The sequence below is a fragment of the Bombina bombina genome, chromosome 3 (genome assembly GCF_027579735.1).
Source record: "Bombina bombina isolate aBomBom1 chromosome 3, aBomBom1.pri, whole genome shotgun sequence".
NCBI classification, from domain to species: Eukaryota; Metazoa; Chordata; class Amphibia; order Anura; family Bombinatoridae; genus Bombina; species Bombina bombina.
This window is the reverse complement of record NC_069501.1, coordinates 190,914,949-190,938,305: the sequence shown is the minus strand read 5'-3', so window position 1 is coordinate 190,938,305 and position 23,357 is coordinate 190,914,949. Positions and strand designations below refer to the sequence as shown.

The 23,357-nt window shown below is 39.6% G+C and overlaps 1 protein-coding gene across 1 annotated transcript in view; it reads left to right on the top strand.

The window, feature by feature from the left end:
• LOC128652271 (zona pellucida sperm-binding protein 4-like) overlaps positions 1-14,665 on the top strand; it is a 60,137-nt gene extending 45,472 nt beyond the window's left edge. Inside the window, exons 10-12 of the mRNA XM_053705209.1 lie at positions 2,380-2,458; positions 2,928-3,035; positions 14,520-14,665. Of these exons, the coding sequence (XP_053561184.1) occupies positions 2,380-2,458; positions 2,928-3,035; positions 14,520-14,665 (333 nt within the window). The remainder of the gene's footprint in view (positions 1-2,379; positions 2,459-2,927; positions 3,036-14,519) is intronic.
• Positions 14,666-23,357: the final 8,692 nt, after the last annotated feature.

The following is a 23,357-nucleotide window of genomic DNA, read 5'->3' as shown; positions in this document are numbered from 1 at the left end:
TCTATCAGGCTACAATGTGTGATTTTGTAAAAGTTTGGGATGGTGGTGTGCCACAGGATTTTTTTAATGTAAAAAAGTGTGCCACGGCAAAAAAAAGGTTGCAAATCACTGCTTTAGGGCACACAAGCAGGCCAGATTTTCATAATATCTACACTAGAGCACAGGTGAAATAATCAGCTGGTAGGTGAGAGCAGGTTAGTAACCATGGTTACTGATCAGCTGATTATTTCACTTGTGCTCTAGTTCAGATATCATGAAAACCTGGCCCATTGGTGTGTCTTGAGGACTGGAGGTGAAAAACACTAATCTAGACAGAGAATGCAATTATTACAACTAACAAACGAGTCTTAACCTAAATGTGTATACTATAAATAATCAAATTATTTATGAGCTGGGTGCATATAGTTTTTGTAATTTCAATATTAACAGTGAGTTAATACATATTACTGTAAACTATTGCAATAATTTTCAAGGTTCTTCAACATTCATTAAATAAAAGCAACCTTTTTTTTAAAAGAATCTGATTTGCCTAGGATAATTCCTAGTTCATAGGCTGAAAATGCAAAAGCCTCAATTACCACTGCAAAGCACAGCTCTGTACATTTGGGCACAAATTGTATGACAGATATACTGTCTCTTTTTTTTTTTTATTCTATCCCTAAATAGGCTTACCATAATTTTTTGAGGTCAAACTGGGACCATCTGGCGCGGTGCCGGTGGGGGTGTGGTTAGGGGCGTGGCCAAGGGGGCATGGTGATTGTCGACTGGAACTAATTTTCCAGAGAGGGTTGCTATACAGAGACAGATATGGTAAATAGCCCTATAATTAGTAATTAAAGGGACACTGTACCCAAAAATGTTCTTTTGTAATTCAGAAAGAACATGCAATTTTAAGCAACTTTCTAATTTACTCCTATTATCAATTTGTCTTTGTTCTCTTGCTATCTTTATTTGAATAAGAAGACATCTAAGCTTGTTTTGGGTTCAGTACTCTGGACAGCACTTTTTTATTGGTGAATGAATTTATTCACCAATCAGCAAGGACAACTCAGGTTGTTCACCAAAAATGGGCCGGCATCTAAACTTAGATTTTTGCATTTCAAATAAAGATACCAAGAGAATGAATAAAATTTGATAAAAGGAGTAAATTAGAAAGTTGCTTAATATGTCATGCTCAATCTGAATTACTAAAGGAAAAATTTGGGTACAGTGTCCCTTTAATCTTTGTGATTACTGCCTATCACAAAGGGCAGCTTTTGCTAAACAGTTCCCCAGAATGTGTTCTATCTGCAGCCAGAAGCTCATTATTACACACATTGTACCATATAAAATGACAGACGGGAAATGTCTCCATTACAGAGCAGCACCCGATGCACATATTACAGAGGTAATGCATAACTTACAACAGTCACTTATCTAGTACACAGACTCCGCACACGTGTGAACACTTAACCTGGAAGTGATCTGCTAAGGCAAAGGTCATATAACAAGATGGCGGTACTCTGTCACTGTTACTATGGAAACAACTAAGCATACAGTGGAAATGTTCTCTAAAGTTCACATAGCTTTATTGTAAACATAACATACCCGTGCACTGTACACACAGGATAAATAACGTTACATATATAGCTATTTACACAGTGTCTGCTACTGAGCGAATGTAGCTGCTGATATAGCAATGCCTGTTCAGTAACCAGCAGTAGCCCTTGGCTTGCAGCCTGATGCTCATTATGTGACCACAAAGCCATGTGTGTCAGGAAAATACCCTGCCCAAGTCACTGGCACTGCTGGGGTTAATGTGTCACCCGGGGCGGACAGTTAGCATCTTGCTACTATGGCAACTGCATGTCCCATAATGCTGTGTACATCACTCACTTCTGCGCTATTCAGCGTGCGCTACTTAGCTTCACAGTGCCACTGACTATAAACAAAGTTTGTCAGGCAGTCAGTAAGGCACATGGATAGAATGAACCCAAAACTGTCAGTTTTTTTAAATGTATTTTACCAGACAGCAAACGCAAATACCGGACACCTGGCAAACTGGGACAGAATGAACAACTGGGTGGGACACTGGGACAGTGCCTCCAAACAGGGACAATCCCAGTCAAACTGGGACTAATGGTAAGCCTATCCCTAAACCCTCGGTCTCTACCCTGTCTGTGCTGTCAGACTGCTAAGGCGGACAAGGGAACTTTTTATTCTTGAGTGGGTGTGTTTTATATCCTGTCCATAAATCTGAGAGATGGAACTTTTTTAAGCAACTAAAAGTAAATTTCTGTTGGCATGAGAAATTCATGTTATTTTTACATTTTGGATTCTAGAAATTTATTATTTTAGAGCTCTTACTTGCTCTTGTTATTCAATATCCTTTTTTTCTAGATATACTTCCACTGCAGTGCTTCTGTGTGTGTTCCATCCTCCCTAGATTCCTGTGAAACAAAGTGCAGCTCAGTAAAAAGTAAGAAAACAACTTTATTTACATTTGTTTTAAATGTACTTTTTTTGTATCGCAGTTATCATATCTGATACTCAAACTGTTTATTTTGATATTGAATCTATTAGGAAGTACAACTGGACCTTAGGGCTTGATTGCTCAGTGGCTGATAAGCAGATCTCTCTGTTTTACTGATGGAAAGTAACGTGTCTCACAAGCACTTTAGTTTTTCTGAGTGCAGAAACATTGTTTTAATAATAAATAAAGAATGCTGAAGCTTTCTATAATAACAAATGTAGGTTTACGTAATTTCTGTTCATCTGTGTTTATATGTAAATCAGTTGCATTGTATGTGCTACAGGAAAATGAAATTCTATCATGCAAAACTAAATGTCCATGTTTTATTACAAACTTTTATATTTTTTCTAAGCTATGATCTGCTTTTGTAAAGACAATTGGTCATATTTCTCCCTTTTTTTTTTTAATCTGGCAGAGAAAAGAACAGTTCATCATAATCAGAATTTAAGTTTAGAAGGTTCAATAACAGCAGGACCCATTAAATTCCATCTGGATTATGAAGAAAAGTCTCATATCCAGGAAGGTAATGTAAAGTGGTAATAAAACGTGTTTGCTTATTGTTTGCTTATTGTACTCTAAATTAAAGGGATTTTAATTTTTGAAGGGTGCCATTTAGATGCAACCACACACTGTATTAGAAGAAAGTAAAAGAAAGAGGAAACAATATGGTTTTCCAAAGAAGTAGCACATGCTGTAAAGACAAAAAATATGGCTTATAAAAATTACAGACAAGCAGTCAGATGATGATATGAAAATATGGAGACTCCAACAAAAAAAGACTTAGCAGTTAATTAGGAAGACTACATCTAATGTGGAAGAGAAGACAACACAGTCAGTAAATATAGCAGCAAATAGGAGAAAAACTAAGGTTGGAATAGTAAAATTGAAATTGGTTGATTTGGTGACCTTGTGTGCAAATGGCGCAGGGCCATGCTAAGGAGAGCGGATGCAGTGGCCATGTTTTCCTGCGGTCTCCGGAGTAGTCGAGTTTACCTGCATGTTATGGAAGAGTGTTTTGAAAGTCTCATTTTAGAGCCAACAGAGGAGGGAGGTTTCTCTGCAGTAAGGCCCTTTTGGGAGTGGGTTATAACTGTGTAAGAGTGCACAGCTTTTTGCACGGACCAGCAAGAAAGCTGTGAGAACCGTTTCTGTAAAAGCAGCCCATTACAAGTGGGTAGTTATTGCATTGAGTACATTGCATTTACAATGCTCAATGCTGACTCTGCTTGGCCCTAAGGTATGAGACCTGTTAAACTTTTACTACACTATTATCACAGCCCATGTTATAACCCCTTTGATATGCACTGTTTTTAAGATGTGGATTAAGGCCAGCTTCAGCACAGTGAGCAGTTTTTACATAAATTTTAAGTGCAAACATACCAACATTTATTTATTTTAAATTGATGGAGGAATCAGAAGGCGCTAGTTAGACAAGAGACATCAGCACTGGGTAACAGTTGTTGTTAGTGACACCTGAGAGACAGTTAAGGGAAGGGTGGTGATTATCACTGTGCTCAAAAGATAACCAGCAACATTCCTGCATGTGGCTTTTTAACTGCTGGCTTTGTCAGTGTTTATGGAGGATCACTGGTGAGAGTAAAAGGCTATATTTTCTATTATGGTGCTTCCTATTAAGTACATTTATACATAAAGTCCAAAACAAGTTTATTTATTTTAAATTGACATTCATTTCTACGAATCATTCCACATCCGCCCTATTTTCTCTCTAAAAGCCGACCGCTGTACAGTGAGTGCTACAGTGCATGAGCTTTTACAGAAAAGACTAAAGACAGGATGTGTAAGGAGAGTTGACGGACGATGTGAAAGAAGCCCTTTGAAGAAATTGTTCCTCAGGTAGAAGACTGTTAATAGTCACAATAGTGACAGTAATACTGGTAAACTATTTCTTTTATTTCAGATAGTGCTGTAACACATAGTGAAGTTGCATGTGCATCCTTGTTTTGTTGCCATTGTGCGGCAATTTATAGCTTATCCTGGGCCTAAGTCTGGCTCTTGTATTCGGGTCCCTACTGTTCCTCTGTTATCCCCCGTATATATTATATTACAGCTGCAGCCAAATCAAAATTGTTTAAGACTTTAAAAACCTCTTCACTAGAGCGATGTTGGCTATGCCAAACCCTCTCTGGTAAATCTGATTTAACATGGACTCTGTAATATCAAGTTACGCACTACTTTTAGCGCAGTCCAGTGATACTGCTTACCACGTCCTGCGCTAGCTTTAGTGTGCCACTTATAATTCTTGGTTTTAATTCCTTTAAGATTGTATTATCTTCTATCCCAGAGTTTCTGTCAGGGTTTTTTCCTGACTTGTTTACCATGTGCTGCTGGCAGCCATTTTACTCACCTCTCTTGCTGACTTTGGTGCATTCTGGGAGATGCTGCTCACTTCCTGAACTTCCTTTTATGGCCAGACTGGTTTACATCATCCATGTGAGACAGGATACAGTCTCAGAATTGTGATGTCATCACTTTTTATTTAAAGCAGCGGTCGCCAACCAGTGGTCCCTGAGAAGATGTTGGTGGTCCCTGACACCATCAAGTAGGAATTAATCTTCTCTGATGGTGTCACCCTCGTCGCGCCGCAACTCCCTACAGTGCTTGGCTGGACATCAGTGAAAACCGACGGAGGAGTTAAATTACAATTTCCCTACGCACGTTGCATAGTACTGCACAACTTGCATTGCTAGATTATATTATATTTAACTCCTCCTGCCCGGCATGCTGCTCAGAGAGGTTGATATATTCTTGGCTTGAAATAGTGGAAGTATAGTATATAAAAAAAGAAAATCTGAAAAAAATTGTATCTCTTATATTTCATTTATTTTCTTCCCTTTACCTGTCTCTTTGTAATAGTTTTCTTAATTCCTTCAGATGGACTTAGATTTACATCACTGTTTGTCTTCCTCCCCTCCATTTTCTTTTTTTTATTATTAAATATTAATTCTTTTTCATTCTAATAATTTTCCAGCACACAAAGCCATTCCACCTGAATTCCATTAATTGCCATCCAGCAGATCAGCCATATCCCACCAGTATTATAGTAATTGCCGGTAACATCAGTCGTGGTTAGCTCACATCCATGTTGAGAGCTTTCTGATATAAACTTAATGTATGACTCCAATCTCTGTCCATGATCATAAGTAGTTTTGAATAATTCCTAACTGGGGAGGTAACTTGGAAGTCTTGTGATCATTTTAAACATAATTATTTTGTTCCCACTTTCTGCCTCTCTATTTGCAGCTCAAAAGTTGGCACTCACCCTTCATCTGACATTCGGAAGTATTCTCTCAGTTCTATCATTCAATTAGTTAATTCAAAAAAATTACCCTTAAAAATGTGTAAATATATAAATAATGTAAACTTAGCTATGGTTATACCAGTTATGTACAGTATGTGTGAATGTATGTGTGTGTGTGTGTGTGTGTATATATATATATATATATATATATATATATATATATATATATATATATATATATATATATATATATATATAATCTATATCTACACATTATAGAGGTTTGTACCTTCAAAAATCATGTTAGTGGTCCACGGGATTCAAAATTGTGAGTTTAGTGGTCCCTGAGGTCCGAAAGGTTGTCGACCCCTGATTTAAAGGGCCTTTGTTCAGTATGCTTTGCCCTTGCATTGTCTCAGACCTGTTTGTGAGAGCTCCTGTGTATTACCTGGCTGTCTGACGTCCCTCCTGGTTCCTGATCCCTGGCTTGTTCCTGACTCTGCTGTTCTCCTTGTTCCTGATTCCGGCTCGTCTGACTACTCGCTTTGGCTCCTGACTCGGCTTGTCTGACTACCAGCTCTAGTTTTGACTCCTGGCTTGTTATTTGACTTATGGACTTTTTATTATTTTTTGCTATTAATAAAGGTGTGATTATTTTTGCACTTCTCGTCTGTCTGATTCCTGGCACCCTGACATTACGCAGGGGCCATGAATCCTGATGGTGCTAATAAACCACCTTTACCTGCCATCATTTCCACGATGGATGAACAGGATCACCGCTTGGATCAATTTGCACTAGCCCTGCAAACCCTGCTGACTCGCACTGCACATTTAGACCAAAGTGTCCCGCAAGTTATGACTGCTCCTGTTTCCACTGATGCACCTAATCCTACCAGGAGCTTGTCCAGTTCTGCACCTCTACCTCAGCGATATGGAGGTGATCCTAAGCAGTGCAGAGGGTTTTTGAACCAGGTGGGCATTTAATTTGAGATGTTACCTCAGGCGTTTCTCTCTGACAGAGCTAAGGTGGAATTTCTCATCTTGTTACTCTCTGACACAGCTCTTGCCTGAGCTAATCCCTTGTGGGAGACTAATAAACCTGTGATTTCAAATTACCCTAAATTTGTGGCCTCCTTTCGAAGGGTATTTGATGTTCCAGCTCGCTCCTCCTCTGCTGCTAAATGACTTGTGTCCATTCAGCAAGGTACAAGATCTGTTGCTCAGTATGACATTGAGTTCCGTACGCTTGCAGCAGAGGTAGGCTGGAACAATGAAGCCCTTGTTGCCGCCTTCTTTCATGGGCTCTCTGATGTGATTAAAGACGAAGTTGCTGCCAGAGATTTACCAGAAGATCTCGAGGCATTGGTGTCTTTTTTTTTTTTTTTTTTTAATCCTAATTGACATCAGACTAAGTGAGAGGCCTTCTTTCATGGAGCTCTTGCGGAAGCCTCCTGTACCGTTGTCTCCTACGTGTTTGTTCCCACCCATGCCTCCTGGTCCCGAGTCACCAGGTACTGCTGAGCCGATGCAGTTGGTATTCACACATCTCTCCGAGGAGGGAGGGGCTCTGCCTCTATTGTGGGTTACAGGGCCACCTTTTGAAGTTTTGCCCTACACGGCCGGGAAACGCTCACACCTAAAGTCCTGTCGGGGGCAGACCTTAGGTGGTTTATCCTTGTCCCCGGAACCGCTAAAGGAGAAACCTTTGGTCACGGTTGTCCTTTCCTGGGTGGACTCCTCCATAGTCACCCAGGCTCTCATTGACAGTGCTTTTGTATCGAAGCACTCCATTACTATTTTGCCTCGGTCCGTTCCGTTTGCTATTGAGGCCATTGATGGCAGGCCCCTTCAGCCGCACTCGTTACTCACAAAACCGCTCCGTTGTCCTTGGCTGTTGGGGCTCTCCATTTTGAAACCCTCCAGTTCCAGGTGATAAACTCTCTGCATTTTCCGGTTGTTCTGGGTTATCCCTGGCTCCAAAAGCACAATCCCAGTCTCGACTGGCGCAGGTCCGAAATTTTGTTGTGGTCTCCGCAATGTATTTCCACTTGTCTTCAGAAACCAGTTAAAGTCTTGTGCACTTCTTTGGTATCTCAATTGCCAGAGGAGTACCGAGAGTTCCTAGACGTTTTTGACAAGGTGCGTGCCGGTACGTTGCCTCCTCACCGGTCTTACGATTGTGCCATAGATCTGCAACCCGGAGCCATTCCTCCTCGGGGCCGGGTTTACCCTCTGTCTGTTGCAGAGAATTGTGCTATGGAGAAGTATGTTGCCGATGCTCTGTCGCGGGGGATCATCCGCAAATCCTGCTCTCCTGCAGGGGCTGGCTTCTTCTTTGTGAAGAAAAAGGGTGGCGAGTTAAGACCATGCATCGATTATAGGGGTCTTAATCGTCTTACCATAAAGAATGCTTACCCTATTCCGCTCATTACGGAACTCTTTGACCACCTCAAGGGAGCTACGGTCTTTACTAAGCTTGATTTGAGAGGAGCGTACAATCTCATTAGGATCAAGGAGGGCCATGAATGGAAAACAGAATTTAACACCAGGAGCGGGCATTATGAGTATCTTGTAATGCCCTTTGGCCTATGTAATGCTCCTGCTGTTTTCCAGGAATTTATTAATGATGTCCTACGAGATATGTTGCAACAGTGTGTTGTGGTGTACTTAGATGACATCCTCATACACTCACCCACACTTGAGGCTCATCGTTCTGATGTTACACGGGTTCTTCAGAGACTACGTGAGAATGGCCTGTTTTGTAAACTCGAGAAATGTGAGTTCCATCGGACTCAAGTAACCTTCCTAGGTTATGTTATCTCTGTTGCAGGGTTCTCCATGGATCCTGACAAGTTATCTGCAGTTCTGCAGTGGCCTCCCCCAGTTGGTCTTCGGTCTATTCAACGTTTTTTGGGGTTCGCCAATTACTATAGAAAGTTTATTAAAAACTTTTCTTCCTTGGTCAAACCTATCACAGACATGACCCGTAAAGAGAATGATCCACTCCATTGGTCACCTACTGCCATTAAGGCCTTTGATAGTCTTACGACTGCCTTTGCTGCTGCTCCAGTTCTGGCTCATCTTAACCCTGTCCTGCCTTTCGTTCTTGAGGTCGATGCGTCTGAGACTGGAGTAGGTGCTCTCTTGTCTCAATGTCCTACACCTGACGGTTCCTTGCATCCATGTGGTTTCTTCTCTAAGAAATTGTCTCCAGCGGAATGCAATTATGAAATTGGCGACAGGGAATTACTGGCCAGAATTTTGGCACTCAAGGAAGGGAGGCATCTTCTCGATGGTACTAGCGTGCCAGTGCTCATTCTTACTGACCACAAGAATTTACCTTATCTATCTGAAGCAAAACGTTTGTCGCCCCAACAGGCCAGATGGGTGCTATTTTTGTCTCAGTTTAATTATGTGGTCTCCTACCTACCTGGTAGTAAGAATGTTAAGGCTGATGCCCTCTCTCGACAATTTTCACCTCTGTCCAAGGAGGAGTCTATACCTAATCCAGTTATACCTCCTGACCATATTTTTGCTACCATACATACTAATTTGACTTCTCCCTTGGGGGAGGAGATCCTGGCTGCACAAACCAATGCACCTCCTGAGAAACCTAGTGGTAAGTGTTTGTTTTTTTTTTCCTGAGAATCTTCAAACTAAACTTTTGCACACTTACCACTATCCTAAAGCCGCAGGTCACCCAGGCAAGAACCAAATGATTTGGTCTGTCACTCGACAATTCTGGTGGCCAGGTCTTACGTTCTGATGTTGCTGCGTATATTTCCTCCTGCTCAGTTTGTGCACAGAATAAGACGACTCAACGTCTTCCTTTGGGTCTTCTTCAACCTATTGCTAATGGTGAGTGTCCTTGGACACATCTTTCCATGGACTTCATTGTCGAGCTCCCTGTTTCCAATGGCAATACTGTTATCCTTATGGTGGTTGACCGTGTTTCTAAAATGTCACATTGCATTCCCTTGAAGAAGTTGCCTACCGCTCAGGAGCTTGCTTCAATTTTTGCCCGTGAGGTCTTCCGTTTACATGGGTTACCCAAGGAGATAGTGTCGGACCGGGGTAGCCAGTTTGTCTCCAGATTTTGGCGTTCCTTTTGTGCTCAAATGGGGATCCAGCTCTCCTTCTCCTCGGCATATCACCCTCAATCCAATGGGGCTGCGGAACGGTCTAATTAAGCTCTGGAACAGTTCCTCCGTTGCTATGTCTCAGATCACCACAATAATTGGTCTGAACTGTTACATTGGGCAGAGTTTGCTCGTAATAGTGCTATTAATGCTTCCTCCAAGTTATCCCCGTTCATGGCGAATTATGGGTTTCAACCATCCTTGTTGCCCGATTCATTCATGTTCTCAGGGTATTCCGGCTTTGGAGGAGCATCTCCAGCAACTCCGTTCCACGTGGGTGCAGATTCAGGATTGCCTTCATCGTTCTATGCAGCGCCAAAAGTTCCAGGCTGATTGTAGGCGTCGGCCTGCACCTTCCTACCAGGTTGGTGAGAGAGTTTGGCTGTCCTCCCGCAACTTGAACCTTCGTGTGCCTTCCAATAAACTGGCTCCCCGTTATGTTGGTCCTTTTCGAATACTCCGACGGGTCAATCCTGTGGCCTACACTCTTGACCTTCCTCCTGCAATGCGCATCTCCAATGTTTTTCGTGTCTCCCTCTTGAAACCATTGGTTTGTAATCAGTTTACCACTGTGTTGCCTCATCCCCGTCCTATCTTTGTTGATGACCATGAGGAGTATGAGGTCAGCAGCAATATTGACTCGTATGTCCAGGGGCCGCGTACAGTATTTGGTTCATTGGAGAGGCTACGATCCAGAGGAGCGTTCATGGGTTCCCTCCTCTGATGTTCATGCTCCCGCCCTCCTCCGTGCCTTCCATGCCCATTTCCCCATTAAGCCTTTTGTCCTCCCGCGGGGGAGGGGTCGTTGAGGGGAGGGTACTGTCAGGGTTTTTTCCTGACTTGTTTACCATGTGCTGCTGGCAGCCATTTTACTCGCCTCTCTTGCTGGCTTTGGTGCATTCTGGGAGATGCTGATCACTTCCTGAACTTCCTTTTATGGCCAGACTGGTTTACATCATCCATGTGAGACAGGATACAGTCTCAGAATTGTGATGTCATCACTTATTATTTAAAGGGCCTTTGTTCAGTATGCTTTGCCCTTGCGTTGTCTCATACCTGTTTGTGAGAGCTCCTGTGTATTACCTGGCTGGCTGACGTCCCTCCTGGTTCCTGATCCCTGGCTTGTTCCTGACTCTGCTGTTCTCCTTGTTCCTGATTCCGGCTCGTCTGACTATTCGCTTTGGCTCCTGACTCTGCTCGTCTGACTACCAGCTCTAGTTTTGACTCCTGGCTTGTTATTTGACTTATGGACTTTTTATTATTTTTTGCTATTAATAAAGGTGTGATTATTTTTGCACTTCTCGTCTCAGTCTGATTCCTGGCACCCTGACAGTTTCATTATGAAGAAGTGAAATTGCTTGTGCTTATGGCCTTGCTAGTGAACAAAGTGATCTTCATATAACCTTTTCTCAATTTGGCTGTTGGTTAAATTTTAACAAATTGCTTGCGCATCTGAGCACCATGTTTTTTATTTTTATTTTTGAATTTATATTATTATTTTGTAAATATATTTTATATATGAAATGTCACTTTGTATATATATATTTTTTGAAACTCCCAGAGGCGTGTCCCAATATGGCCTATAAAAGGCAGAGTTTGGGTTGATGAAGTTAGCCCTGAGGAGTCCCTGCTACTCATTGGGATTAAACACGTGTAGGCAGTTGTAACAGCTGATTGCTTTGATGAGACACCTGTCTTTTGGAAATCCCTACTACACCTCAAAGAATTGCAGCTTGCTGGAGTGATTTATTAAATTGTTTGCATCTTGTGCAACACAGGAACATTCACCGGATTTGCAGCTTCTTACCAAGGATTCTGTGCTTGATTTACATCGCAAAGGCTGTGAGTGCATGCTATGACTGTTGTTCTTTACAGGCAGTGGAAACTTACTTCATTTTTTTCCTCCCGCAATACAAGTGGATGCCTGTTTTCAACAGATTTGGAAGGACTTCCTTTAAATTGTGATGTGTTCATGCTAAATGCTGCTGCTTTACTAATATCCTGTTTGTCAGAAGTTATGCAAAATTTACTATACAATACCCATATTTAAAACACATAGATCCTATATTTATATCATGACAGTACTGACCCTTAACTTTGGGACTGTCCTCTGATGTTGGTGTTGTGTTTTAAGACTTGGTTTAGTTGCATGCTGCATATGATTGTGCAAAGCTTTTTCCTGTGTTTATATTTCACTCCAAATTGCATTCTAAAGTATTCTTGTGATTGTATTATTCTGGCTCAATGTTTATGTGAACTGCATAGATCCTCATTATATTATTATGACAACATTACCCTTATATTACTCTTTCTTTTGGGGTTGCCCTCTAATAGAGGTGTTGCATTGTCACTATTATATTTAGCCATTCATTTCTTAAACACTTTATTTTCCTATGAGACGTCTCACTTAGCTTTTTAGCTCATATTTTTGATTAAATTTTGTTTCAAATTACCTTTATGGTCACATGACCTTTACTAAGAATTTTGTTGCTTTTTGTAAATAATAAAATTATGAGTGCCTTGCAAGCATGCTAGTTGTCAAGTCTTTATTCTGGGTTTCCACCTGGCTCCACACTCTGCTCTATTTATCTTAATACTTAGGTTGATACCTTGAGATATTTATATCTCTGTCTCTTTAAATGTGTATATGAGAGTGCTGAATTCCCTATCTTTTTATAAGGACTACTTCTCCTTATTTTCTCCCTATTTATAATAGTTTGCAATAGTTATATAGGGTCTGCACCTCTAGTTTGATTTTACTACACAGAGCTAAAATATTGGTAAATGGCTCCCTTATCTCCATTTTTTATTGATCTTCATATACCCCCCCCCCCCCCCACGCACACTAATTTCATTAAGAAGAGGTTGTTCCTTTAAACAGATATGAACTTTTCAGGAATTATAAGGGGTGTGTGTATCCAGTTATTAAATAGCTAGTTTTCCCCATAGCAATTAAATCCTACTTTACATGTCCTTCAACACAAGCCACTAAAGCTCTGCACAAAACTACCTACTGTGTGTTCTTAGCTGCATATCTTGCTCTATCTAGGCCAGTGTTTTTCAACCAGTGTGCCGTGGCACACTAGTGTGCCGTGAGAGATCCTCAGGTGTGCCATGGCAGACTGACAACAGTGTGACATATTTTTTAAACTTTGCTTGTTTTTTACTCCCAGTGCAGGGGAAGTTTGTAGGAGGCATGGCATAACAGCACAATACATACAGTATGTGTGTTTGTGTGTATGTGTATATATATATATATGCTGTATTAGGCTACAATGTGTGATTTTTTTTTTACATTTTGGGATGGTGTAAAAAAGTGTGCCACGGCAAAAAAAAGGTTAAAAATCACTGATCTAGGCAACACTTTTATTGTATTAAAGGTTCTGAAATGTGAAGTGACAGACATCAGAAAAAAACAGATACTTTGTTTCAATTACGCTTCAGGGTCTCTCTCTTTTTCAGACTGAGCTTATAGGCTAAATATATAGATGAGAAAATTAAGTATAAAGCCTCATTGCACAGTGTGAAGCATTCGGTCTGGCCAGTAAGTATGAAGGTACTCTGTGTATACAGCATTAACATGTTCATTTTGGCAGGTACAGTGTTCCAAATCATTCTTCCTCATTATGGTTGAACACTTAGTTCACTTATAGGTAGTACTGAGACATACCACAAGGGGGCAGAATACATTAATATATTTCAGGACCCATTCTGAAAAATGTTTTATGCTGACTCCAACAGAGGGGGAGAGTCTCCTACAGAGTCTTTGTGCTCTTCATGGATGTGCTGTGACACATTTCTCTAACTTAAAGTACTGTTACTGAAACAATTAGTTACTTTTAGCCTGTCTTTAAACTGTGTAGTTTAATGTATTTCTGTAACTTTTGCCTGGATTTCCCTCCACTTCCACCTCTCTCCTGACACCTGACCCTACATTCAGAAACATATGTACACACAGAGCTATATTTAAGTGGACTGTCTGTAAACACTTTGAGATTATAATATGAAGTGCTTACTTATGCATAAAAAAACCTTTGCAATATACTTTCATTCTTTATTTTGCCCTCCTTTCCTGTAATTTAACTCTGAAATGGCAGACTTCATAAGTGTAATATTAGCACACATCCCTATAATTTGCCGTTTATTTTATGTCTGCTAAAGCCAAACAATGGATATTTTATTAAAACGATAACAGTAGCAAGCCCTGCCATCTCCAGATGCAAGTCTATATTGCCCCCTCCAAATAACAATTGCAGTAAATATGGTGTTGAAGTGTTCTAAAAAAGTTCAGATTCTGCTGGTATGTTAATCTACTGGTAAATTGCATAAAATATGTGTTGAAATTACAAGATGATTATTCTCCCTTTAAGTGACACCCTGGGCTTGGGAAAGGCCACACCCACTGCCTGTATACATTGTTACACCCACAGCTTCCTTTTGTCCTTATCCTTTATTCTTTTACAGGTTTAATATAATTAAAATGTAGGCTGGAGATAAAATAATGTTATATAAACAGCAATGAAGAACACTCTCTTTACCAAGTGTGAGAGGAGTATCTAGTGTTGTGTTCATGTCATTCAGATATTTATAATGTTGTTGTTTTTTCCAGGTAGCCATCATGTCAGGTCTTCACAAGTGGAGTGGATATTTGCAGTTGGAGTAATGTTAGCTGGAAGCATTGCTGGAATTCTGTTTGGAGCAAGGCATTGTCTGCTTAAAGAAAAACAATACAATAATGAACATATAAGAGTATGATTAAAGGTTTCTAGATCTTTTTTTTTTAATATCTGTTTATTTTTCTGTGTCCACTTATTTTTATTTTTGTTGAATGAAAGTCATTTTACTGTGCCGGAAAACTTTTATAATTCAGGACATTCTGATGCTTAGCTGGAAGAGTATCACTGCCAAAAAGAAAAATCACAAGAAATAGCATTGGAAAGAGAATTGAGAAATGTCATAACTCTTTATCTTGTAATTGCTAAATGCTAAGAAAGATAAAACTGTGGTTGAAGTTAAAGGGAAAGTCTCTAGTCCAAAATAAACTTTCATGAATCAGATAGGGCATGTAATTTTATACAATTTACTTTTATCACAAATTTTGCTTTGTCCTCATGGTGTTCTTAGCATATGAACCTCCTAGGTTTAGCTTTCTACTAATGTCTATGCCCTTGAAGGCTGCCTCTTCTCAGGGAATTTTGATAGTTTTTTTTTTTTTACCACTAGAGGGTGTTAGTGCTGGCTCCTAAGAACTCCATGTGCATGAGCACAGTGTTATCTCTGACACACATGAACTGATTGGCTAAAATGCAAGTCTGTCAAAATAAATTAAATAAGGGGACAGTTTGCAGAGGCTTAGATACAAGATAATCTCAGAGGTAAAAAGTGTATTTATATAACAGTTTTGTTTAAGCAAAACTAGGGAATGGGTAATAAAGGGATAATCTATCTTTTAAAACCATAACAATTCTGGTGTAGACTGTCCCTTTTAATGCCGTTACAGCGTTGTATTCCGTCCGTATTTTTCTGGGCTTTAACACCGATGGACGGAATACAACGTTCTTTTCAACGTTGGCTTTTCTGAAGCCACTGGCGCTTCCCTGATCATAGGGACGCCCCCCTGACGTAAAAAATTTGAAATCTCGCGATCGTGCAAGTGATCACGAAATTTCAATGATGGGATCACATCGGAACAGTTGTTCCGATGTAGACACTTTAATGGAATGGGGGCCAAAATATGTCTCTCCAAGCACTAATAATATTTCTAATGGGGACGTTGCATACATCTTTAAGAGAATTCTGCACCTAGTAGGCAGATAACCCACAGGCCTAAAGACTAGATTGGCCCACAGTTGTATACCTAAATGAAAGGGCTTTTAGCAAACAAATTTCTTTTTATATAACAAATCAAAAAGAAATGTATATAATACTTATAATTTATATATATTATATGACCAAAAGTGTGTGGATACTGCACACCCATTGCTAACAGGTGCATAAATCCCAACAGATAGCCATGGAATCTCCATAGACCAACACTGGCAGTACAGAGGGCCACAACAAAGAGCTCAGTGACATTAAAAGAGGCACAGTTGTATGATACCACCGTTATGAGAAATTTCTGCCCTTTTAGATCTGCCCAAATCAACTATAAGTGCTATTATTGTGGAGTAGAAATGTCTAGAAACAACAACAACAACAACCCAGCCATAAAGTGTAAGACCACTTAAACTCACAGAACGGGGAGTGCTGTAGCAAGTAGTGCATCACAATTGCCTTTCATCTGTTTCACCACTTACTACAGAGTTCTAAAATGCATCTGGAAGTGACATGAGCACAATAACTGTGCATTGGGAGCTTCACAAAATGGGCTTTCATTTAGCTGTAGACAAAACTCACAACAACATGCGTAATGCCAAGCTTTGGCTGTAGTGGTGTCAAGCAAGCTGCCACTGGACTCTGGAGCAGTAAAAAAGCGCTCTCAGGAGTGATAATGGAATGTTTAGTACCTACTGTAAAGTTTGATGGAGGAGGAATAATGATCTGGGACTGTTTTTCTGGGTTTAGGCCAGGCCAATTAGTATTACAACAATGTTGTCTGCAGCTACACTATGTGCTAGTGGTCACCAAAAGTAAAAATGAAAGTGTTTTACAATTTATATCTCACACATTGGCCCAGGCTACACCAAAGTACTAGCTACATCTTATTTATTCAAACACGATTTCAGAATACGTTTTACACAATATAAAACCACATTCACAGAGACACTCTGCTTAAGGAAGGAAAATGATCGCTTTAAAACCCATATTTACTGGCTCATTAGTGCAAACAGCACGCTCTGTATCTACTGCAGTTCCTAAAGTTCACATACATTGGCTCTTAAAGGGACATAATACTCATATGCTAAATCACTTGAAACTGATGCAGCATAACTGTAAAAAGCTGACAGGAAAATATCACCTGAGCATCTATATGTAAAAAAGGAAGATATTTTAACTCACAATCTCCTCAGCTCAGCAGAGTAAGTTCTGTGTAAAAAGTTATACTCCGCTGCTCCCAGCTGCAGGTAAAAAAATAAATAAATGAAGAAATGAACAGCAGCCAATCAGCATCAGCAGTGCTGAGGTCATGAACTCTTTTACTGTGATCTCATGAGATTTGACTTAACTCTCATGAGATTTCATAGTAAGCTGAATAGGGAAATAATATGAGAGTGCACGAGGCTCATCCCCTAAGCTGTCCCAGGACAGACATACTAATATGCTGCTTAGAAAACCTTTACAATGGGAGGTGGCTACTGAGGAACTTTTGAGGTAAAATATCTTTCTTTTTTACATAGAGATGTTCAGGTGATATTTTCTAGTTAGCGTTTTACAGCTATGCTGCATCACTTTCAAGTGTTTAAACATTTGGGTATTATGGCCCTTTAAGTGCACAATGCACGGTCCATGATAACGTTATTACAAATGCTTATAAAGTCCGGCTCCCATCACAAAGAATTTAAACTTAACTCACTCTAAAATAGGTACAAAAATACGAATAGGCACACTCGGGACTTTATCCAGCCACTCCACTCTAACTTCTTAGCAGAGGTTACTCCTCCTTCCAAGTTCTGTATGCTTTTGGTTTCATCGCTCAATATTCTTACACAACAGCACTTTATGTTTGAATATTTTTTATTACTTTGAAATAATAAACAGTTACATAGATACCTTTCTCTTCGTTGACCTCCATCATCATGGACTCCAAAGTGTAGGTTTACAATATAACATCTCTATATGACAAATGATTTAGATAATAATTTTTATAACAACCTATTAGTTTCTAGTGATATATGGATAGCCATGTTAACTCAACAGTTAAAGAGTAGTAACAAAGTCCTGAAGTCACTTAATTCTGATAATATTTAGTCTATAAATCTTCATTACTATCAGGCAACCTCTACTTTTCGTTGAATCCAGGTTTATCTACTCTGTCTCTATGTAACTTAAGTTAGAGAGTACGACGTTGAGAAGAGGTAAGGTTAAGTAAATTTGGATAAGAGAGGGTAATACGGGTGGGGGGGGGAAGGGAAGTGACAACACATCGTATTTTAGTTTGTGTTGTATGCACATCAATAGGCAAAGGTTTTTATTTCTGTATTGACCACCTAAGGCTATATCTCCCAACAGACCTATATATCTAAAGGTCATTTACTTATCCAGTAATACCATACCGCTTGGACTACTTCCTTATCTAGAGTATTCGATGCCAACTCATACATAGTGTATGTATATTGAATTTTATTGTATATCTCTGTCCAGGTCGGGCTACCAGTTTTCCAATGTCTGGCTATGCATGTCCTCGTGACTGTGCAGAGTATCCTAATAAATGTGTTGATATGTTTATTAAATAAATTAATATGTTCATGTAAGAGAGCCTGTTGGATTGTGAGATCAATATTTTCATCCAGGATTTGACTGAGAAAGGAAGATAGTTGTCTCCATATCCCTGTGATTTCCCTGCAATCCCACCACATATGCCTGTATGTTCCTATTTCTCCACACCCTCTGTAGCAAAATACACTTCCCTGCGCATGCATATGAGCCGTTCTCGTGGGCGTTAGATACCAGCGGTAGATGGTCTTAGTAACATTTTCCTTAAGGTCTACACTTATAAGCCCTTTTTCTTTACATATAAGTAGTTCCCTTTCCCACGCCAACATAATGGAGTTTTTTGTAGTAATCTGTGAAGCCTGTATGGCCACATAGAGGATAGAGATGGTATGTTTGTTATGGTCTTTTGATTTACAGAAGATTTCTATTGGTGTAATGTTGCTTTCTCTCGGGTTTCTCAAATATGATTGGATAGCCGAGTGTATCTGTAGGTATATGTACCAGTGTAGTTTCAAGGGGTTCAATTTTGTCTGAAGTTGATTAAATGAAAGTGTAGTTCCACCCTCCATGTAGTCTGCCACTCTATATAAACCCTTATTTTCCCATTTCTTAAGCTGAGCCCAGAGTTCATTAGGTAAGATATATCTTATCGGGATGTATAAGGAACACTGTGGCATAAGGTTGTATTTAGTTCTGCTGTCTTCCAAGTGGTTACTGTGAGGTTTGTAGTATATGGTCTAGATGTCTCTTTATTGATTTGTGTTCTCCCGGGGTCCCAAATAATTGAATCAGTCTCGCTCCACCCACCTAATGTTGCTTCTAGGGTAGGCCATATAATCTCTTTATTTCTCTTCAATAATAAAATGTCTTGTGCCAATCTGGCAGCATTATAATATTCTATTAAGCTAGGAGCCCCAATACCTCCAAGTTTCTTATGTCTATTTAAGATTGATTTCGCTATTCTATTCATTTTAGTACCCCTAATGAATATTAGTATTTCCTTTTGTAGTGTATCTAAATCTGTTTTTACAATTTTAATAGGCAGGGTTCTAAATAGATATAATATCCTTGGTAAAGCATTCATCTTCACCGCAGCCACTCTACCTAGCCATGAGAATTTAAAGCTTTTCCATTTCGATATGTCCTTTCTAATTTGTTTAAACAGTGGTATATAATTTACTTTATATAATTGCGTGGGGCAAGTTGGGAGATGAATTCCCAGGTATTTTAGGGACTGTTTCATCCATTTAAAGTTAAAGTTTGATTCTAATAGCATCTGAGTCTGTCGGGGAATCGCAATGGGGAGAGCTTCGCACTTTTCTGCATTTATTTTAAATCCCGAAATGATAGAGAAGGTCTTTAGTGTTTGATAATGATTGGGTAGTGATATTAGGGGGTTCGTCAAAGTCAAAAGTATATAGTCCGCGAACAGGGCTAATTTATATTCCGTCATAACTGTCTTGACTCCTGTTATATCTACTTGCGAGCAAATTTTGGCGGCTAGTGGCTCTATACACAGAGCGAAGAGTAACGGAGACAGAGGGCACCCCTGTCTGGTCCCGTTGCGGATTGGGAAGGGTTGAGATTTGTATCCCGCTGATGAGACCTGTGCTCCCGGGACAGAGTAAATAGCTTTTTATGCTTTCATAACTGCCCCTTCAAATCCCATTTTATGCAGTACCAAAAACATATAATCCCAATCAATTCTATTGAACTCCTTCTCCGCATCCAAAGATAGGAGCAGAGAAGGCGTTCGTGTCTCTTTCAGGATCTGAATTAGATTGGTAACTTTACGTATATTGTCTGGGGCTTCCCTACCTTTAACAAAACCTACCTGATCCGGGTGGACAGGTGTGGTATAATATGCTTGAGTCGGTTCGCTATTATCTTTGTGAAGATCTTAAGATATTGGTTGATTAGGGATATTGGGCGATAATTCTGGCATTTTTTGTGGTCACTCCCTGGTTTGGGAATTACTACTATTTTTGCGGCTAGGAGTTCAGGTGGAATAACCCCCCCTTCCATAACATAATTACAAAACTTAACAAGATAGTATTCGCCCGGAAAACCATCCGGTCCCGCTGCCTTTCCTGGCTAAGATCTTTGAAAGCCCCTAGCACTTCCATGGTAGATATGGGCGCATTCAATGTTTCCCTCTGTTCTCTAGATATAGTTTGCAGTAAGGTATGAGTGAAAAAAGTTGAAGTAAGTGTCTCTGTATTATGCAAAACCTTCCTCCGGTCATATAGATCACCATAATATGCTGCAAAAGTGTCTACTATTTCCTGCGGGTGAGAGGTCACAGTGTTGTTAGGTGTCTCAATCGAGAAGATCACTGAGGCTTTACAACATTCCCGAATTTTATGCGCCATGCATCTGTCTGGCTTATTTGCGAATATGAAGTATTGTGCCTGCTCACAACAACACTTTAAAGGGACATTAAACCAAAATTTTCTTTTTTATGAGTCGGATACAGTAGATCATGTGATTTTAAACAACTTTCCAACGTATTTCTATGATCTAATTTGTTTTGTTCTTTATAATCTTTTGTTGAAACGGATACCTAGATAGAGTCAGGAGCTGCTGATTGGTGCTGCACATAATTGCCTCATGATATTGGCTCACCCAATGCATTTAGTTAGCTCCCAATAGTGCTTGCTGCTTCATTAGAAGTGCATCAACAAAGGATACCAATAGAATGAAGCAAATTATATCTATGATATACATTGGAAAGTTGTTTAAATTAGCATTTTCTATATGAATCATGAAAGAAAATTCTGTGTTTCATGTCCCTTTAAGTGCTTTCAGTGCCGACCTTCGTTTATGTACTGCAAGCATTGTCCTTAGACGAGCTGCAAAAAGACATTCTACCGCAAATTTAGTGCCTCACCAGAGTGTTCACCCCATGCTCTGTAAATCAGTAACAGCAGCAGTGGCAGTTTCATTGCCAGTGTGACGTGTTTCGCCCCTCCCACAATGGGCCCGTTTAAGGGGCTTCAGCATAGTATGTCCACACTCACTGCAAAATATCTTATTTATATAGTTCATTTCCACATGCTTTATACTTATTTACTGCTACCTCACTATTATTAGATCATGCAAACTTTATACACAGAATGTCACAATACATAACTTCTTGGTATGGCTTTCAAGCTCTTCTGTAAGGAATATTTTGATTTACAACTTAAATAACCCTTGTACTGATACACCTCAACAGATACAAAATCAAATATAATTTGCTACCAGTCAAAGAAATAAAGAGACAGAGAGCCATTCTAAACACTCTCTTTAGAGAAAAGAGGCAAATTCCAGCTTTTCTTTCAGTCCGTATGGATGTACATTATTTAATCCTATAATTCCATTTAATCTCATGTTATAAATTATTATCAAAATTACCCCCTTTTCTGTTTTGCTTAAAATGTTCAATCCCTATCACATTCAAGTCTCCATTATTAGAAGCAGGGCAATCCATAAAGTGCTGTGCCACTGAGCTATCTTTTGACTTATTTTTAATATCTGCTTTCTGCTCCCTTATCCTATATTTTAGTTCCTTACTCGTTTTCCCTACATAAGATCTGAGGCATGGGCATTGGAGCAAGTAGACCACAAAGGAGGTGGTATATGTGTTCCATTGATTTATCCTAAATGTGTCACCCCTACTAGAATAAAATACCTTTGTCTTTTCCATCAGGAGACAGTACGGTGGCTTCCCACTCTTTGTTGTCTTACTTTCAGCCAATTCTGTGCTAGTCATCCTTGTGTGAACTCCAAATGGACCTATCTGTCCTTCAAATTTGAGGCTCCCCTAGCTGTTAGAGGTCTGCCTGGGAAGACATCTCACAAGGAGGGGGTCTGATGTCAGTATGTTATGTAGCACATATCTTAACTTATTCCAGTGGTGTAAACCTTGTAATTAGCCGCACCTTATATGTTTCAGACTTTTTCTGCTTCTGACCATACAGAATGTCCCCTCTAGGGGTCTATCACAGCTCTAACCCAGGCCTTTTTTTTACCTGTCTCTTAGAATACTCTCTCTTTGCAGGAAGCGTTGTGCCAGCTCTCCCACCTGCCTTTCAAAGGGAGTCTCTGTAAAACAGTTCCTATTAACTGAACTGCCCAACTGGGAACCCCATTTTTCAGGCTATGCGGATGATGGCTACCTGCAAGTAACAGGCTATTTGTTGAAGTTTTCATTCTGAAATATTTTTTGGAATTGCAAGGTCAGGTACTATATTGGGAGATGCCAGTTCTTAGAGACTTTGAGCAGTGGGTGGGTGTGCATGTTTCCCTATGGATTTGTTTTGTGGATGACATTTTGATGTGAGAAGGTACAGAAAATGAGGTTGAAGAATTCATTACCCTATTCAATTATATATATATATATTTATATCAAATGAGAGGATAAGCACTAACAAGTAAATATATGTATAAAATATGAACAAGAAATAAGCAGTGCTTGAGACTATGATGTACTACTACCAATTACACCAAGAAATAGTATAAATTTAAATATTAGACTCTGCACTTAATGTAAATAAAAAATTAATGCATAAATGTGCAAAGCAATAAATGTATTTTAATGTACAAAAAGAAACAGACAACTTTGTAATTGTACTGCATACACAAAATCAAAATGCCAAAATCATCCATACAAACATACAAACTGGGCTTCCCCAGTTATCAAGCAACAATGGAGTGGAGGAGGTCAGATGGAGAGCAAAAAAGCAACCCCAGGTTATATATGCAAAACCATGGGTATATCTGTGCAGGATACAAACACTATGAGATTGAGGCAGTTCCTGCACTATAAGCAGTTCATGCAAATGGAAAAGAAGCAATGGTTAGGTAGCTGGCAATTGCAGAGGTAAAAAGTATAGCAAAGAATCACAGATGTATAATGATTAGAGCAGTTCATGCACTTCAGAAAGTTCATACATCAAAAAGATGGTAACCGTTGTCAGGATAACCCGTAATATCAAGTATCACCAAGGTGTAACAAAGTGTTTCCTTTTACATATAAACCTTGTTTCCATATACAGTATGTATCAACTTTGATGGTATATTTTATGCCACT